This window comes from Electrona antarctica (assembly GCF_951216825.1).
Source record: "Electrona antarctica genome assembly, chromosome: 22".
NCBI lineage: Eukaryota > Metazoa > Chordata > Actinopteri > Myctophiformes > Myctophidae > Electrona > Electrona antarctica.
In genome coordinates this window covers 27,446,590-27,466,326 of record NC_136805.1, presented here as the reverse complement: position 1 = coordinate 27,466,326, position 19,737 = coordinate 27,446,590, and the positions used below count along the sequence as shown (strand labels likewise).

Below are 19,737 nucleotides of genomic sequence, written 5' to 3'. Positions count from 1 at the left end.
TTACGGAGGGAGCTTTAAATTAATACAAACCTTTCTCTAGACCCCCCCTCCCATTTTTTTTTTAAATAATCAACTGGGAAAACAAGTGGAAATGCATATATTTATGTATTTGTGTTGAATCGAGCGAATGGGTGTCTCGCCCGACGGTGTGTATTGGTGTAATTAGCCTTTATAAACACAAGCGGTCCGTCAGGGATCTTAAAAAGCTGTATTTTTGGGGTGCTAAAGCAACAACAACGTCGGGATGTAAACGCAACGCCGGAGTCTAAACCGAACGGTGATGTATCGGTGAGTTTAATATAATAACCTCGATAAATGGAGCCCAGTGTAAAACCGACCGCGCTATAATTATAACGTCAATAAATAGAGCAAGCAGGCAGATTTGATTTCACGAGTCTCATCAAAGCTCGTGTGTGTTGTCGTTGAATTGGCTTGAAAGCTATACGAATCGGTTCAGTTATTGTTTTGGTTTTTTTTAAGTTGTACTTAATTGTTTTAAATGGAACCCCCACGGTTTTTGTTTTTATCTTTCGGTGAATCGGTACAGTGTTATTGTTCAGAGGAGCCCTTCAAATGAACACCAGACGTTCGCGTTAAGGCAGATGGATATCCATACAATAATAACGCTGGTCTGGAAAGGAAACAGCAATAGTGTGAAATATAGTGACACGGTATTACGTATTAGTATGATTATGAACTACCGAGTGGTTTTGCGGGATCGTTAGCCGTAGCCGATTGTTTTGGACCAAGGACGCAGAATGGGAATGCATTGATTTCGTCTCATTCGGGCTAGCTTGCTATGCTAACTAGCTGGCTAAGTAACGTTACTACTATGCATCACAAAAGCTCGTCCGCTTTTGAAAATTCTATGTCGCCTAGTAGCCAAATGGTCGACAGGAGTCGACACTTAAAACAATACATTCCCACACGTAACCGTGATGCACGTCCTGCTAGGATATCGTAGTATATCCAGCGTCATTTTACTGGAAACGCACGTATTAGGTTTGACCTAGATATGGTTTGTTTTAGGCGAGTGTATTGAACCGTTTAATTTGGCTTAAACCAAAGCGCAAGCCTTTTCTCATCTTGGTCTCACAACAAACGAGATTGGTGTTTGGAAGGAACGTGACGAAGAAGAAAAAATGTGTGTAAAACCAGTATCATTAATTTCATTAAAGGGTAACATGAAAGAAACTATCTTTGTTTGGCTACAATCCAAGTCCCATGTGATTACAAAATGTCGTAGGCAAACACGTGATGAGGATGTAATATTTCAAAGGCATCACTCATTGAGCTTTATGAGTTATTATATTTAGAAAGGGCAGAATTTTGACATTTCTTTCTTCCAAAGATTGTTTTGAAGTCATGGAATCCTCATTGATGGACCCTTATTATACAGGTGTGATGGACCCTTATTATACAGGTGTGATGGACCCTTATTATACAGGTGATCTTGGCACTTTTGGGAAGTGGGCACTGGTGAACTGGGCACGTTTACAAGGTGAACTGGGAACATCTATGAAGTGGGCACTGGTGAACTAGTGGTTACTTGAAGTAGGGGGCCTGGAGCATATTTTTATATCTTTGTCAAAGTCAGCCATACATAGTAGCCCTGATGAAAAGGGCATGTTTTATATAAAAAGCCAGGTGACAAAGGGTTAATTAAGCTTATTTTATTAATCATGCTTTAAGTGTACTTGTATCCATGGCGCTGTGTTTTTAAAAAAAAATAGCTGTTTGTGTCACCACACATATCTGCACATACTGTACATGTGAGCATGTGGCAAATTTATGTCTTTGAATTTGAATCTCAATCTTGCAGTCATATCACCTCTTTACAGCAGTTTGTATAAATAAAGAAGTATTGATGATGTTGTCAGGGGTAGACATTAAGGGAGATTTGCCACTGGTCCTCTGGGCCAGTGACCTTTCAAGATCACTGGCCCCACCATTGTAGCTACTGGCCCAGGAACATTACATTTGAATAAAACAGTCAAGAATTTACCGTCATAATGATGGGCTCACAGAACGCTATAATGTTGTAACCAGACAATTTCAACAAGTCATTACAAAGTACAACAGGAAAATAATCTGGACTCGGAGGGTAACCAAGTGGCATTCCGACTGCATGGATATGGCGTGCGGTTAAGGTTAGGGTTAGAGACAGGTTTAGTATTGAGCCAGTCGGAATGGTAGTGCTTCGGAATGCCAGTGTGTAACCGTATTAGATTTGGGGCTTAAATCAATAATAATAATAATAATTTGACTGGCCCAAGTGGGCAAGTGGAAGGTGTGTTCTACTAGTACTTCCGGGCCAGTGGGCCATTTATAATTATAATGCTGTTTGTTTTGTCACTCAAGAATTGAGTGGTATGGCACTCAACTGAATTTGGATAACTGTCCCATACCAATCTTGAGGCTATTTCTAGGATGGGTGAATTACCTAGTTTAGCAGTAGTTGGTGGGGTAATAATTACCTATGTATGGACACGTAACATTTCTTCGTTGTCTCCTTCTGTTCTAAGTAGCTGTTATAACTATCAGGCTCCAATTCAATATTTATAGCTAGCATGCAGGTAACATAGTTGGGAGGTTAACCTTTGGCATAGTTGTATTACTTTAGTCTTTGTTGACACATTGGATAAAGATTAAAGCAATGTCTTTGTAAGCCAAGACAAATCTAAAACTGCATATTTATTTGTTTACTGTTAGTCCCCTTTCACTGTGTTTTATGTGATAACTGATAAGACAGTAGTAGTTGTCAATTTAGGTTATCTTAATCTAGTTGGTAGCAGATAACTTTCCTTTAAAAGAAAAATAACATTCCCTTACTGCAGACACTTTGTTTCATTGTGGTAATGACATTTTCTCTTTCCTTCAAGCTATTTTTAGCATTTGGGCCCAGTGCAAAAGTGGCTCGCTGTTATTTGAATTACTGTTTTTGTTTTATCCCTCTGCATTTCTTTGTACTAAACTTAGAAATTCTCCCTTCCTTCTCAGGATATTCCTCCCCTGCATTTCGTTTTAGTCTTTTGTTCCACCCCTCTCACCCTCCTGCACCAAGCCCCACCATGAGTATTATCCAAGACAAACTAGGCAATGAGTTTCTGCGCAACGGTGGCATGGACCCCAACTTTGCGCCAGGCATGCTGATGTTCAGCCACCTGCCGCCCGTCACCAGCTTCACGCGACTGGCCACCCAGTCCGTCATGAGTGAGCTGCCACAGGAGATGATCCTGAAGAAGGAGCGAGATTCACCCCCTGAACACCAGGGCAACATGGGGGGCTTCCTCCACGGCATGGGCATTAAGCAGGAGCGGCTGAGTGAGCTGGACTACCGCATGCCCCTTTACGGCGGAGGTGGTGGAGTAGGTGTGCACTGTGTCGGAGGGGGCGCTGGGAAAAGTGGCAACGATATGCTGGAAATGTCCTTTGGCAACCACCACAACCACCAGAACATGCTCTTGCATGACCTCAGCATCAGCAATGTCCAGCCTCTTGGAGAACCGATGAGGGACATGAACGAGATTGTTGTTATGGTAATTACTGTTGTTCTTTTAAGAAGTGCATTGACCCATGTAGTATTTTAAGGCTCTGCCATTTGTCATGGTCCTACACGATAACTTAGTATTTATTTAATGTTTTCATGGTGAACACACAGTTGACAAAGTAGTAACTAGCCCTTAATCTGTGGTAAACTTTGCCTTTTGTTCTCAGATGTCTGGAAGACCAGGTAAAGATCCCAAAGAGGCATCGGGTAGAAAAGGGCGGAAGAACAACGGAGAGGGGGGCAAAACTCGGCGGAAACGTGGAGATGCAAAGGTTTAAACCTTAACCATTTTAACTGATCTCAACAGATTTCCACCAGAAATTATTTTTGGATAATGCTAGCATTGAATTGAAATTCATTTTCAGCAGTGATAGTCTTTTCAACTTCCCAGAAATGTTTTGCATTTGATAATATTATACCTTTTGCAACATTAAGTGGTTTGACTAGGCTGCCATTTTCACTCCTAGTTTTACTCTGGACTTTATTTAGACATCTACTTTTAGATTTTAGTACAAGAATTTAACTGCAATGTTGCTACAAGCTGTGTGTATTATGTGTATATACAATATACACGCCTGAACGTAGGTAAAAGTGAAATGGTTAGTAAAATGATAATCTTTTTGGACAAATTCTGACAAAAGACTTGTATATTATTCTCCTATAGGCCATGATGTTGGATCCAGATGGGGCCTGTCTGTCTCCCAACTCAAAACCACACATCTGCGAGCACTGCAATGCTGCTTTCCGCAGCTCGTACCACCTGCGTAGACATGTGCTAATACACACAGGTGAGAGGCTCTTGGTGCCTATGGGCTATTCACAGCCACAGCTTCCATTTTCCCAGCATTGAGTTTGAGCTTAGCCATCACAGATGAAAATGTGCTTCAATTACCTTTATTAATGATACCCATATTGTTTTACATGGCATTGCACATTGCATCAGTCCTAAAGAACAAATCAATATTGAACAAATCAACATTTTAAATGGGGTATTGCCATGTTACAACTCGGATTCGTAACGTTGAAAGATGCAGCCATAGTAATTGTAAATGGTTGTTGCCAAATGGGACGGAGAAGTTATATTAAGCCTAATGCGCCATCATTAGGATTGTTTTCTGCCAGAATAGTTTCCAGCAGCAAAGACAGACCTTATATAAAAAGACCATGTGTAAAGACTGAACCTAGGGGATGAGTCAGTTATGAGTCATGTATTTCAGGACGTATTAGTCAATCCCATTGCTGGGAATTATACACATGGCTCTTTGAACTTGAGGTCGGCTTGGATGCCGCAAGTCATTCCCTTGGTTTTTCTTAATTGCTCTTAATAAATGTAACTTGCATGTGACACACGTTTATGCAATCCTATCTGAATTCCTCAATTACAACTTTTTATAGTCTGCTAAACCCCAGCATTTTCTTATGTACAATTACTATGACTTTTCAAAAGGTGGTGCTTTCTTATTTGCCAAAGAGTAATTTCATAATGAGTCAGTCTATGAATGTACATTAAATTGCTAAAGAGTAATTTCATAATGAGTCAGTCTATGACTGTACATTAAATTGCTAAAGAGTAATTTCATATGACTGTACATTAAAATGTAATTCTCAACTCTCGGCCTGGGGACCTAATACGATTTAGATTTATTTGTTTAATGTTTTTAATGCTACCACCTAACTTAGTTCCAGATTAGATGACTTTAGTGAAAGCCAAAAGTACGCTTGTTCAGGACCAAATTTGAGCTTCATATCATTACAAGTAAGATCAATAAAATTGAGCTCAATGGAAAAAAGATGCTGGGTGACACATTGATGCATTTGGCTTTTAATACATTATCAGATGTACACGGTCATCATCTGTGATGCTGGGCTCTAGTCAGGCTGACGATTAATTAATGTGGTGAGTGTGTGATTTGTACTCTTGATCGCACAGGTGAGAGGCCTTTCTCTAGTCAGGCTGACGATTAATTAATGTGGTGAGTGTGTGATTTGTACTCTTGATCGCACAGGTGAGAGGCCTTTCCGATGCAGTCAGTGTAACATGAGCTTCATTCAGAAGTACCTGCTGCAGCGGCATGAAAAGATCCATAGCGGTAAGTCCCTGTGCTTCAGAACCTTACATTTTGGGTATAAATCAGAAACTTTTCAAAGACGAGTGGGCAAGGTATCAAGCCTTAACCCATTCAGGCCTGACGTCGAAATTAAAAAAAAAAAAAAAAAAGTTTTTTAAATCATGACAATTTTCGGAAAGATTTGAGGCACATTTTAACGATTTTTCAAAAATAGCAGACCTACAAGTTCATAGCGCGCCACTCGGTGGCGCGCTATGAGCTTGTAGATCTGCTATTTTTCAATAGCTAAATTATAACATAATGTTTAAAACGCTAACGTGACATGGATGCGTTCCAGGTCTCAATGGATTAAATACAGACCCTTTCAACCAAATCGGTCAATGAACTTTTCTACCAAGGGACTGCATAATGTTTTAACTCATTGAGTCCTGCAATGTGTTTGTTTCGACTGCCCTCTCAGAGCTGCGAAGGTGGCAAAATTTGGATGAAGGGACCAAAACATGACAGTCAGGCAATGAGACATTACTTCTGAATGTGATGAGATAGAATACTGCAACAGCAAAATGGAAGATGTTTTTTACTGTTGATATTTGAATATTCACTAGACCTGTCATTTTATGTGGAAATAGCCCAGCAAATAGCCTTGCTTTTGTGTGCGAAGTAAATATACATTTACACATCAGTCATATTTGTGTACAATACATTTTATATTCACATTGTATCCTTCCAGGATACCTGTCATTTTATGTGGAAATAGCCCAGCAAATAGCCTTGCTTTTGTGTGCGAAGTAAATATAAATGTACACATCAGTCATATTTGTGTACAATACATTTTATATTCACATTTTATCCTTCCAGGATACCTACAACAATTAAACTTTATAAGTCAAGTTAGTTAACAGTGCGCTGAACCCTAATAAGAAAAAGTTCCTGTCTTTGAAATCTGTATCACCGTTTGGTTAGGCGACCCTGCCCTCCCATTTGCCACAGAATTAATTTATCTCTGGAATTGTGTAAGTGATCTCCAGCCTTAACATGGTCTGCTGTCCCTTTTTCTCTAGGGGAGAAGCCTTTCAGCTGTGACGAGTGTAACATGCGCTTTATTCAGAAGTATCACATGGAACGGCACAAAAGGACTCATAGTGGAGAGAAGCCATATCGATGCGACACATGCCAACAGGTAAGCAATATCAAGTGACATCACATTATCTGCTGTCATTTTCAAGTGCCACCAGTTCAACAGCCCTGTTGATCTATACCTGCCCACTGGCCCTTGACGTGTGTGTGTGTGTGTGTGTGTGTGTGTGTGTGTGTGTGTGTGTGTGTGTGTGTGTGTGTGTGTGTGTGTGTGTGTGTGTGTGTGTGTGTGTGTGTGTGTGTGTGTGTGTGTGTGTGTGTGTGTGTGTGTGTGTGTGTGTGTGTGTGTGTGTGTGTGTGTGTGTGTGTGTGTGTGTGTGTGTGTGTGTGTGTGTGTGTGTGTGTGTGTGTGTGTGTGTGTGTGTGTGTGTGTGTGTGTGTGTGTGTGTGTGAATAATTAAGTAACTTACATTCTAGATGTTTTCCTCTGTTGTGTTCAGATGAGTACTGTGTCATTACACCATCTCGTCAACGCTTATACTGAGCTCTATCCATCTAGCAGCACAAGGAAATTAACCTAAATTCTCCCATCGTTCTAATCTTCCCCTCTTCTCTGTCTCAGTTTTTCTCTAGAACAGACCGGTTACTGAAGCACAAGCGGACTTGTGGAGAAGCCATAAGGAAGGGCCTGGACCCCAGCATGCTGGAGCTTAGCGAGGCTGAGCTCGGCCATGGCAGCTATTCACTCACTCAGGGAAACGCCACTGCCTCTGGACGCAAGAAGACAAAGTCTAAAACCGGCGAGGGCGGCGAGCGCAAGAGGAAGAAGAATGCCGCGGCGGTGGCAGGAGGGGGCTCATCATCTGGGACGATGGCCCTGCAGGACTTCAACATGGAGCACCCAACAGGCTCCACCATGCATGGACGCACTCCCAAACTCGTCTTCAAAAAGGCTGGGCGCAAGGGTCTGGACAAGGGCCTCCTCTCCCTGGAAGATGGCGCAGAGTCATCGACCTCGCTCCATGGGCAGAAGCTGCTGTCCCAGAAGCCTGGCTCCATGGACCATGTGGGAGGTTCAGGCCTGGACAACATGGGACTGCTCCAGGGTTCTGGGGGCTCCAAGCAGGGGCCCCCCATCACCAGCACCACCACCAGCAGCAACTATGACGACGCAATGCAGTTTGTCAAGAAGCGGCGCTACCTCCATGCAGCCAACAATGACTATGGGACCGTCTCGTTGCATATGGCACCGCAGGGCAGCAGCGTCATCCAGGGCTCTCTGGGGCCCGAGCCCACGTTGGCAATGCTGGACTCGTCGCCGCTGGAGCTCAAGCACGAAAGGTCGGGCATCCCTGACGAGGTGCTGCAGAGTCTGCTGGACCATTACGCACACAAGGCCGAGGCATCGCACCACCATGACGTGAGCTTTGACCTATCAGACCACCCACACCACGTCGACCTTCAGCCAGCCGCGCCTGTCACACCTGAGCTGGAAGATGACTCGCCCAATGGTGGCGATAAGACGGCAGTGATGAGTGAGTACTCAAAGTTCCTGCTCCAGGCCCTGGAACGCACCAGCCACAGTGGACCATTCCCAAGCTTGGGCCACAGTGGCCCCTTCCCTGTCCAGCTCTTGTGCAGCAGCTCCAGCCCCACTGGCCCCCTCTTCTCTGACAAGCATATCTACACTACATCCCCGCTGGAGTGTGGCTACCCGCCTGCCGTCTCCTCTCCTCTGCCCATCGTCGCCACATCCACGTCCTCATCCTCTTCCTCCAAGTCCCACTATGGCATGCTAGTGGGCTCTCCCTCCCAACCAGGCTACCACCTGGGCATGGAAAATACCAGCCACCAGCAGCTCACCCCATCTCAGGAGCTGACCGAGCAGCTGGAGAAGCAGCACTCCCCTGGTGCCTTCAGCCTACCTCCCCAGGACCTGACTGCCCAGGGAGATGGCCCTAAGGCACAGCAGGCCAAGGCCAGTGGAAGCAATGCACCCGCTAACGGCTCCAACTATCCAGATCTGTCGCCGCTGGACCACCCCAAGGAGGCCTCGTACCAGATCGAGAACTTCGCCCAGGCCTTTGGCTCGCAGTTCAAGTCGGGCCGTCGCACCCCTCTGAGCTACAGTGATCCTGGGGCGGAGGTCGACCACAGAATACGGACTCCAGTGTCAGAATTCTCAGGGTATACCAGTTTGTTAGCTGACGTCAGTGAGCCAGTAAGTACAGGATCGAAAACCCCGACAAGCCAAAGTTACAGATAAGGGTCAAACGAGGTGGGCCCAGTTGGGGGCCGATCTATTACTGTCCATGCTGTCCCTATACCCATCTTAATTATGTTCATGTAGCGAGGTCACATTTTTTTAAACACTGCCATTAAATGTTGATATGAATACTCTACCAGGGAGGGTCTTCCAAGACCTCAAATGCAATTTTTTAAAATATTCTCTTTTTTTATGTATTCAGTCTCTTGATTTCTGTTTAGAGTAGTGGGTATGAACGTAAACCGTAGATTTAAATGTAATTTAAACAAGTTAGAGGGTAGCTATAAACTTGCTTGATTTATTTTTTTCCTCTCTCTCCCTTGTATTTTACCAATCATCATACCGTTGTAAAATAATAATGAATGATGTTGCTAATTTCAATAATGACATTTGTGGCAGGGAAAGGCCCAGAATTCAAATGGCAAAAAAGTATATATTGTCTGTTACAAGAAACGTATTATCTCAGGAAATAGGCAAAATTGTGTAATAAGACTTTGTATTAAGAGATGCAATGAGCACACTTTCTACAGGTGTACTTTGTGGCAACAAAGCTTTTTTTTCTTTTTTTTTTAATCTTCAGAACAAAACAATGAGTTACAAGATCTTCCGGTTTCTATTTCTACTGCATTTAGCTTTGTCGAGATTATGGTACTGTTGTCAATGTGAAGACATCCGCTGAAATGTTCTGTCATAAGGCCACACATATATACTGTATACTTGAGGTAATATGGTTTGTTGTGGTTCTTAACCGACAGTGTTTGGTACACCAAGGCAGGACATTTGAATCTGCCTAACCATGCACTCCGTGTGGTTGTGCTTGCGAGTGGCCCAGTGTCAGATTTGACCATGGCAAACATTGTGAATCCAAACTTCTCATTCAGGTCAATGGTACATGCATACCGAAGGCATCTGTCTTTAAGCCTGTTTTACACTTAGTCGTGCAGTGGTGTCCCACTCCAAAAATACGAGCTCCGTTCCTCGCAATGTGTTGTGAGCTTGTAGATCAACAGTTTTCTGGTACTGCCGCTATACAACTAAGAATACATTTGGCATACTGTAAGAATGCAGCGGACACCAGTCCTTCCTGATCTAATAATCTCTTCATGATACTGTTCCAGACTTTTTCCCACCGTTTTTCTACTCTTATAATATGATTATATAATTTATAATTATTATAGATATATAATTATATTAATGCCATTACTGTTCCTCTTTTGTTTTTGTCAATGGAATCAAACAAGCACTTTCTAAAACAACTCATTGAATACAACAACAAACCCTTTCAAATCGCATATGTGACAAAAGTGATTATTGTTATTTTAAGAGGAGAAAACTGTGAATGGGCTGGGTGGGAAGGGTGGGTGGGTTAGACATGGGCTGACTAGGCATGACCGTGGGCATTTAGATGTATTTTGTTGGTATTTCAAGGGTGGTTGCAAAGATGGATGTTTGCTTATTTTTTTATTTTTTGGGACGGTTTGTCAGGTGATGTACAAAGATTTGCCATAATTTTGTTATACAATGTTTTGAGAGTACCTCTTTGTATTTATGTTGTCTTGAGAGAGGTGCTAATATGCTGGAACTGTTTGTTTTTAACCCCACTGTTGAAAAATAATGACTGCTGGGTGCATACCCAAACCCTTTTATTTATTCTTGACTAGCCGCAACAAAACCCGGCAACAGATGTTTTTGCAACTATCCCCACAACCCCTCCACTCCCCTAAAGAAAAGAGAGGGAAAAAAACAAACTTTCAACTCCACAGAAGTCCGAATCACAGAATGACTTCAGTGATACATTCTGAAAAGTTGCGGTATATCTCTCCCCCCCCTCCCCTCTCCCCAATGCAGTCCTGCACTCACAAGAATAAACAATGGCCTTCTTTGTCTTCCGTGGCTAAAGCCATTCTGTCCCGGCAGCCAGGGTTGATATTTAATTTAGTTCATTTCCTGTGAGCCCCCCCTTTCCTATGTCTGTGAGCTCCACAGCCAAGAGACTTTGAAGCTGCTCAGATTGCAGGGAACAAAGACTGACCGACCACTTCGCTCGAAACACACAAACTATGCTTTTAAAGGAAAAAAAAGAAGAGTGTGTGTGAGAGATGGAGATGTGAAAGAAAAAACAAACAATAGGATTGACCTAAAAATACCTCATATCACTGAAGCGTAAGAAAGCAGGGACACACGTTTCATGTATGTAGTCGAAATAATTGTAGTATAGGTTCGACATATTGTATAATCCTGTAACACGGCCTGTGTTTACAATTATAGAGCAATTGACTCGATGAAATGCAAATGTATTCTTATTTTTATTTTTTTGTCTGTAAAAGCATTCACGCCAAGCAGTGTTGCATTCTAGATGCCTCATAGTACATTCATTTTTCACGTTATATCCCTTCTTTTTGTTTATTGCCATAATGTGTTTTGATATGATCTCTAGAAGGATATTGTTTACAAAAATGTACAAAAACACTAAAAATGTGTGTTTTATTTTATTTTTTGTCTGATATGCATGATATGAATTTTTTTGTATGGCTTTTTTTCTGACCGTCACCTCAACACCAAATTTTGTAGCAAAAGCCTCCCAATCCCAATGTCTTACGTGTCCTAGACCCCTTGTGATATGGTTTCCAGGGCTGTACCGGTTAAGTTTATAAACGGATTAGAGAAGCCAATAAAACATTTTTTGTTACAAAAGATAAGTGTTTATTTCATTGTTCTAATTCTTCATGCAGCAACATAACTGTCACCAACTCATTGCAATTGATGACTTATAATGCTCCTGTGTGCACAATGACGAGATGAAGCAACTTTGTTGAGGTTCTTTTGCTGATCCCAAACTAATGGCATAAGCAGGTAAGAAGTAATGGCAAAGGTTCTTCTATAGTTGATATCTGATCATTCTTAATTTAATTCTGCCCTTGATTTTCTGACTGCCTCACAGATGCTACAGCTTTTCAGCTGTTGCCTGAACATGTACCCTGGCTTACAGCTTTGAAGTGAGTATGATGATTTGATGTTGATTGGCTGCACAGTGGACCATGTGTACATGATTATGACAGTAGATGACCATTGCAATAGGGGAGGGGGTTTCAAAGAAGAGCGTGAACTCATGGAGAGAGCAATATGGTTTAAAACTTCTGCACTTGATCAATATCAGGAGTCGGGCAGTCAACAGTAATTGGGGCACAGCAGATACAATCCACTAGCAGGTTGAAAATGTAATGGTTTGTTGCTCATAGTGTTGTTCATAGTGTTGTTTCCATTTTTCCATCCATTACTAACCTCAAATGACCACTTTTAATGGATGGAATTTACACGCGCGTGCGTGCGTGCGTGTGTGCGTGCGTGCGTGCGTGCGTGCGTGCGTGCGCGTGTGTGTGTGTGTGTGTGTGTGTGTGTGTGTGTGTGTGTGTGTGTGTGTGTGTGTGTGTGTGTGTGTGTGTGTGTGTGTGTGTGTGTGTGTGTGTGTGTGTGTGTGTGTGTGTGTGTGTGTGTGTGTGTGTGTGTGTGTATCACTTTTACACCAACAATTTTACCTGACCTAAAGAATGATTGAATGAATAGTTAGACTTAGACAATTAATCATTGTCCTTGACCTAGAGACTTAGTTGTACCAAATGGCAAAAGTAGCCGATCTAACGGTACATGCTTGGAACGTTGCAACCTGAGCTTGTAGATGTGCTTATTCAGACATTCTGACATGCCCATTACAGGGATGCCATGGTATTTAAGTTGCCCATATTACGCCTACAGGGGGCAGTATGGGATTGATAAAGGCCTTGCTCATTGTGTTTAGATGCATATTGCTTTATTGCTTATGTCCAACCTATTCTTTATGGCTTCTCCGCATGTCCGCTTCTGCTCCAGTAACTGCTCTGTTCATTGAAAAAAGAATAAACAATAAGTGCCAGAGTGGAGGAACATTAGAATGATTGGACAAATAATTTAGGTTATTTTCCTTGTGCTGAGAAATCTTTTCAACCGCACACTTCAATTTGTATTGAAATTGTGAATATATTGGGTTAATTGTGTTAATCTAAACACAATTTGGAATTATTTACCTAGATGGATAAAGTAAATCAAATTTTGTATTTATTTAACCTTTATTTAACCAGTAAAAACACATTGAGACTGAAGTCTCCTTTACAAGTGTGAACTGGCCAAGACAAGAGGCAAAATAAGTGACACAGCTCTGCCAGTAACAAAAAAAACAGGACAGACAAAAAACAGGACAGACATACAATGCTCATAAATACAGTACCCACTACTAAGAAGCTCAAAGGGAGAACAGGAATGTTTAGTAACGCGACCAATAAGGACTAATAAATAAAAAACTAAGCATTGCTTAGTAGACTAAAAAGCAAGCAGACATTTGCTATACGTCAAAGCAGGAGCAGTGTATGGGAAGTGTGCCCATGGCAATCCTTTTAAAGCTCACTAGGGGAATCACAGCAGCCAGTTTGAGTCTGGTCTGTAGGTCATTCCAAGACCAGGGTCCGAAATAAGCAATGCTTTTTTTCTCCAGCCTCAGATTTAGTTGGGGGCACAACATAGCGTAACCAAACATTTGATCTCAATAGCCCGTACTTGCCTAATATTGGGTAACTTGTGTGTGTGTGTGTGTGTGTGTGTGTGTGTGAGACTTATAATTATTTTTCTTTCCCAGATCAATCCTGTTATTGTATGTGTATGAATATAATTGATTTACTCGTACACTTCATGCTGCCTCCTGGTACGGAAACAGGAGATAGACTCCTATGGGCCACATGGCTCTGGAACCGTTGGTTCCCAAAGCTATACTAATTTATGGATATCATAGTTCTATAAATAGTTTTACAGCCTTTACAGCCATTTTCCAAATGCCCCCCCCCCCCCCCCCTTTCTTTCTGTCTATCTCTGTGCGCGCGCTCTCTCTCTCTAATTTGACAAAGCATCACAATCCAAGGGATGTTTGTGGGTAAAAACCTTTGGTCGTCCTATCTTATCTGTTCTGCGTGGCTGCTGCAATTGATTGGAAATGCTATAAAAAGTTAGACATCATAAGAAAAATCACACCCGTGTGAACTGAGTGGTGTAAGGTCTTATATAGCCTGATCAGCTGTGGTCTGACGTAATGTCTGACGTAATGAAATCACACCCGGGTGAACTGGGTGACCGTAGCAACCATGCTCATTTTTTGTGTGGTTTACACCACTCAAAAAGAGAACACCAGTTTAAACTTTAGTTGATGCATAATATAAAAATTCAACCCATACAATATCGATACCTATAGAGGGTATGAGTGACATCATCATCATCATACACGGACGTTATGCGGGAACGCCTACTGAGTGGCAAAAAAACTACTTTTCTGGCCTTGACAGCCCATACATCCAAACAGAAAAGTCCTATCTGATTGCATTAAACAACGTTAAACTACATTAAACTCACTTTGCCAAGTCACTTTGCCACTCGATTTCACTTCATGCATGCGCATACCCTCTATTAGCCTATGTTGGTTTGGACATGGATGCAATTGCAATTACTATCGTTTAACTGTGTAGCAAATATTTTCCTTTTCATGTGTTTCCATTGACATTCCTCTCCCTTATATCAAGTAGATTGCTAAATCTTCTCATACCAGGAAAGACTTTGTCTTGGGTCCTCTGAACTCATGTAGCAAAATTCAAAACAAAAAATCACCCGTGTGAAGTGAGGGGCACTCATCGTACATTGTGACGTAAATTCTCCATTCATTGTCAATGGGAATTTAATCTTTGTGTAGGACGAAAATAGCCGATTTGCTCGTTCAAATATGATGTAAATTCTCCATTCATTCAATGAATGGAGAATATAGGAGCCCCTCAAAAATCAATCGCATAAAACCAACTGTCTTCTCCCAGCCTGTAGGCCTGACAAATAGGACTCTTATGTTCTGTCCCTGCCTGTAGACCTGACAAATACAACCAATAGGACTCTTATGTTATGACCCTGCCTGTTTATGTTTGTTTATTGAAGGATCCCCATTAGAGACACATGACTGAGCCTCTAGTCTTCCTGGGGTCCTGAATATACATTACATTACATTACAGTCATTTAGCAGACGCTTTTATCCAAAGCGACTTACAATAAGTGTATTCAACATAGGTAGGGAACAAAAACTACTAATCACCAGAAGTCTTTAGTGCATTTTCTGCAAAAACAAGCAACCAAGAGTATACCTAGCGCTAAGGTAAAAGTGCAATATATCAGCTACCTATTTCCTTAACCGGATGAGACAAAATAGCTAAATCAAATGAGCATGAGCTAAAACAATTAAGTGTATCGACTAAACAAGATCCAATAAACAATACAACAATAGAAAACAAACGTTCGTACAACTAGTTAACAACAAGTAGGTCAGGCAGAGAGGAAGGGTAGTGTTTCCTGAAGAGGTGGGTTTTCAACCTGCGGCGAAATATGGGCAGTGACTCTGCTGTCCTAACATCAGTGGGGAGTTCATTCCACCACTGTGGGGCCAGAACAGAAAATATAACAAATACAATACAAATATACAACTAAAAAAATCACACCCGTGTGAACTGAGTGGTGTAAGGTATTATATAGCCTGATCAGCTCTGATCTGACGTAATGAAATCACACCCGGATGTGATTTCACAACTGGCTTTTTTTGTGCAGAAAAAATGAGCATGGTTGCTACGGTCATCCAGTTCACCCGGGTGTGATTTAATTACGTCAGAAATTATTTTGAACATAGCAACCATGCTCATTTTTTCTGCACACAAAAGCCAGTTGTAGGAGTGGTTTACACCACTCAAAAATACAATTTAAAATAAAAAACATAACAAAATAAAAACAAATACAAAGAACAAATTCACATTATAAATCAAAAGAACAAATTCGCAAATCACAGTTCACAGTTATGTACTTGGCAAATTGGCAAGGTATATCTTGATATTCTTTTTTAAAGTAATTTTGTTATGAATTGTAGATAAGATGTTTTTGGGCAGTTCATTCCAGAGAGTTATTGACCTATATATATATACCAGTGTGTTTAAGACAGTTTGATTTTGGTGTGGTTTTTATTCTTATGTTGCCAGAAGCTGCTCCTCTGGTGTTGTAACCATGTTCAGAAGTCATTTTTAACTGGTGAGCCAAGCTATACGGCTTACCAGTGGAAATAATATTCTGCAGTAGCATTAGAAGACTCACTGCTAATTTCTTTTCAACCATTAGCCATGCCAGATGTTCGTGCATATAACTAATACTTGTCCGGTATGAACAGCCTAGTTCCAGCCTGTAGGCCTGACAAATACAACCAATAGGACTCTTATGTTATGTCCCTGCCTGTAGGCCTGACAAATACAACCAATAGGACTCTTATGTTATGTCCCTGCCTGTAGGCCTGACAAATACAACCAATAGGACTCTTATGTTATGTCCCTGCCTGTAGGCCTGATAAATACAACCAATAGGACTCTTATGTTATGTCCCTGCCTGTAGGCCTGACAAATACAACCAATAGGACTCTTATGTTATGTCCCTGCCTGTAGACCTGACAAATACAACCAATAGGACTCTTATGTTATGTCCCTGCCTGTAGGCCTGACAAATACAACAAATATGACTCTTATGTTATGTCCCTGCCTGTAGGCCTGATAAATACAACCAATAGGACTCTTATGTTATGTCCCTGCCTGTAGGCCTGACAAATACAACCAATAGGACTCTTATGTTATGTCCCTGCCTGTAGGCCTGACAAATACAACCAATAGGACTCTTATGTTATGTCCCAGCCCAGGAGCCACATCGTCCCATTGTCAAAGTATGGTCTGGGAACCCTAAACCAGACACCAGGGGTCCTTGAGAAATTAGTTAAAGGGATATTTCATTTAAAAAAACAAACTTTGGTCATTTTATCATCTACTCAAGCTTGTGTGAACACTCCAGACACATTTTAAGTTGCTTGATTCAGTCTCTCATTTCGGCTGCTTGTATTCGCGACCTTATTCTTTCGGTCATGACCCACACTTCATGACCATAGGTGATGGTCATGCCCCACCCGGCTATGCAATACCCGTTGTACCCGTGTCATTTATTTCTTCCTATACAAACCCATTATAACTTCAAACAACATTTGAACCATGATAGATTCATCGTAAATACCCGTCCTTTTTTCTGGTGGCTGATATTGTCCTAATGTGCGAGGGGCCGTGTTTTTTCATTTACTGTTTTCATGTATTTGTAATAATTATTTTTGATAATAGTAGTAGTTTTAGTCTCCTCTGGCCTTCCAAAATAATTGGAAAAGGGGACGGGGCAGCTAAAATGAATTTAAAATATCTAATTTCTGAATAAAGTATAACTTAAAAACTGTATGGGGTGTTTCCATAAGCCTGAGTAGACGATGAAATGACCTAAAGGTACCCTAAATCAGTTACCCTATTGGCTATTGTCTATTTTAAAAAAAATCATAAAGAAACTAGACCGGTGCCCGGCTGTAGAGCACAGAGTCGGTAACGATAGAAGTTGGAGATACATGCCCCACCCATCCATCCATCCCTCCATCTTCAACCGCTTATCCATTGTCGGGTAGCGGGGGCAACAGCTCCACCAGAGAGCTCCAGACTTCCCTCTCCAGAGCAACATTAGTAACTTCTTCCTGGGGGATCCCGAGGCGTTCCAAGGCCAGTGAGTCGATGCGATTCCTCCAACTGCGCCTTGGTCTTCCAGTGGGACGTGCCTCGAGGACCTCCCTAGGGAGACGCCCGAGAGGCATCCTAACCAGATGCCCGAACCACCTAAGCTGTCTCCTTTCCAGGTGAAGAAGCAGTGACTCTACTCCGAGTCTCTCGCGTGACTGAACTTCTCACCCTATCTCTAAGGGAGATGCCAGCCTCCCGAAGGAAGAAAACTCATTTCGGCTGCTTGTATTCACGACCTTATTCTTTCGGTCATGACCCACACTTCATGACCATAGGTGATGGTCATGCCCCACCCGGCTATGCAATACCCGTTGTACCCGTGTCATAGTACCTGTTCCACCCATTTGTCTGTGTCCGTTTTATGGCCATATATGGAGATTTCTGTCTCTGTCCCTTTATTCCTATATATGGAGTTCTGTGTCAGGCATGCCCAAATATGAAGTGTTGTGATGCCAGAACAGCCCAGCTCCATATATGGAGATATAGGGGTGATCGGGTCCAGAGCCCGGGCAGAGGCTTTTGTGCTGGTACTGGACAACCGGCTATCCAACGGACTCGACACAGGGCACTGTGACTGCACTCCCTGTGGGGATGTGGAACGTGTGTGTTGAATTCCAAGTTGGTGGGCGAACGGTTCTCGAGTTACGTGGATTACAGACGTACACACGTACGTATACATACAGAGACTTGGTGCATTTATAGATGTGAAAAATGTTGAATATTTTTTAAACATTTTAACAACACAGGGTCCCTGCCACAAAATATTTTCAAATACGGGTTTGTGATCCTTGATATGAAAACGTTTGAGAACCACTGCCATAGTTTGTAAATCTTTACCTGTATGTTTTACCAGGCAGTTCTTATGTGTTTCCACTCTACATTTTTCATTTCTTTGTATAAGTTACTTGTCATATACGTATAGTATACGACTATACGTATGTTTATCAAGCAAAAATCCAAATAAGGGGAAATTAGCAAAATGTGTGGCAAATCTGCAAAATAAATACTTACACTAGCTTTCTTCACAAATGTGTTCATATAGAAAATCTGAATCCATTGCAAGCATTAGTTTTGCATGAAAAACACTAATGCGTGCAAAAAAAATTGTGATGCCGGCCATCTACAAATTTGATGAGGTGGCTATGGTCGAATTTAACCCAAGGAGTGTTTTTCACTCATGAAAACCCCCTAGTTTGACATGTCACATGCCACTATGCCACTTAAAGCATAATGACATTTTGAGAATTGTGCCTTATAGGTTGTTAAAGGTACCCCAGCTTTCAGTAGCTGTCACAAAGTTTCCCACAGGAAACAAATTGGAACAAATTGATAGGTGATAGTACTAGTAGACCCCTTTATGAACAAATTTGTGAAGAAAGCTATGGTAGTGGTAAGCATTTTCTTTTCGCAGATTTGCCACAGATATTTGCCTATTTTCCCTTATTAAAGCAGAAATGTCATATTGATTTGTATGTTCCAATGTTCAAAGCTAAAAACACAGTTAATCGCAATTTATGACAATTTATTAATTGTCAAGTAAAAAGTTAATGATCATGACAGCCCTACTGTTGACAAAACCACCGCTACAAGTAAACGCTGTGTTCCAACTCTAATCACAATAACCATTAAAATGACAGTTGGACAGTGTACAGCCAACACATGCCTGTACCTGATGTACAACACTGCTTTGGACTTTGTTACGCTTGAGACATGAAGGCAGTTAAGTGGTAGTATACTGTACAACCCTGAGTCAATCCTGAGTGTTAATGTAACTAAATGAGCGTACAAATGCAACCATAAAAGGTTTCATTTGTACACTGAGGTGAGGAGTTTACTGTGGAGCTTCATCATCACACCTGTCGGCCTCTCCTCTATTGACATTCGTCACAGTTGTTAATGTCATAATTACCCCACCTGTTTTATGGGATTAAACACGACCCAGTAATATTCTTAGTGTTTGAGTAAATATGTACAGTAATGTATATTTGACAAGTTTTCCCTGTTTGTCATCATCATCATTATTATTATTAATAATGAATTTTATTTGTATTGCACTTTTCATTCACAAGGAATCCCAGAGTGCTACATGGT

General features: G+C 41.6%; 1 protein-coding gene across 6 annotated transcripts in view; it reads left to right on the top strand.

The window, feature by feature from the left end:
- znf281b (zinc finger protein 281b) overlaps positions 1–11,461 on the top strand; it is a 12,028-nt gene extending 567 nt beyond the window's left edge. Inside the window, exons 2-8 of one of the 6 annotated variants that reach the window (XM_079493193.1) lie at positions 1,400–1,447; positions 3,001–3,539; positions 3,718–3,822; positions 4,215–4,338; positions 5,548–5,640; positions 6,681–6,799; positions 7,319–11,461. In XM_079493193.1, coding sequence (XP_079349319.1) covers positions 1,405–1,447; positions 3,001–3,539; positions 3,718–3,822; positions 4,215–4,338; positions 5,548–5,640; positions 6,681–6,799; positions 7,319–8,962 — 2,667 coding nt within the window. In that variant the 5' untranslated portion in view covers positions 1,400–1,404 and the 3' untranslated portion in view covers positions 8,963–11,461. Of the gene's footprint in view, positions 1–1,351; positions 1,448–3,000; positions 3,540–3,717; positions 3,823–4,214; positions 4,339–5,547; positions 5,641–6,680; positions 6,800–7,318 lie in introns of all 6 variants that reach the window. The other 5 variants (XM_079493194.1, XM_079493192.1, XM_079493191.1 and 2 more) reach the window with 5 other exon arrangements.
- The last annotated feature ends 8,276 nt before the right edge of the window (positions 11,462–19,737 follow it).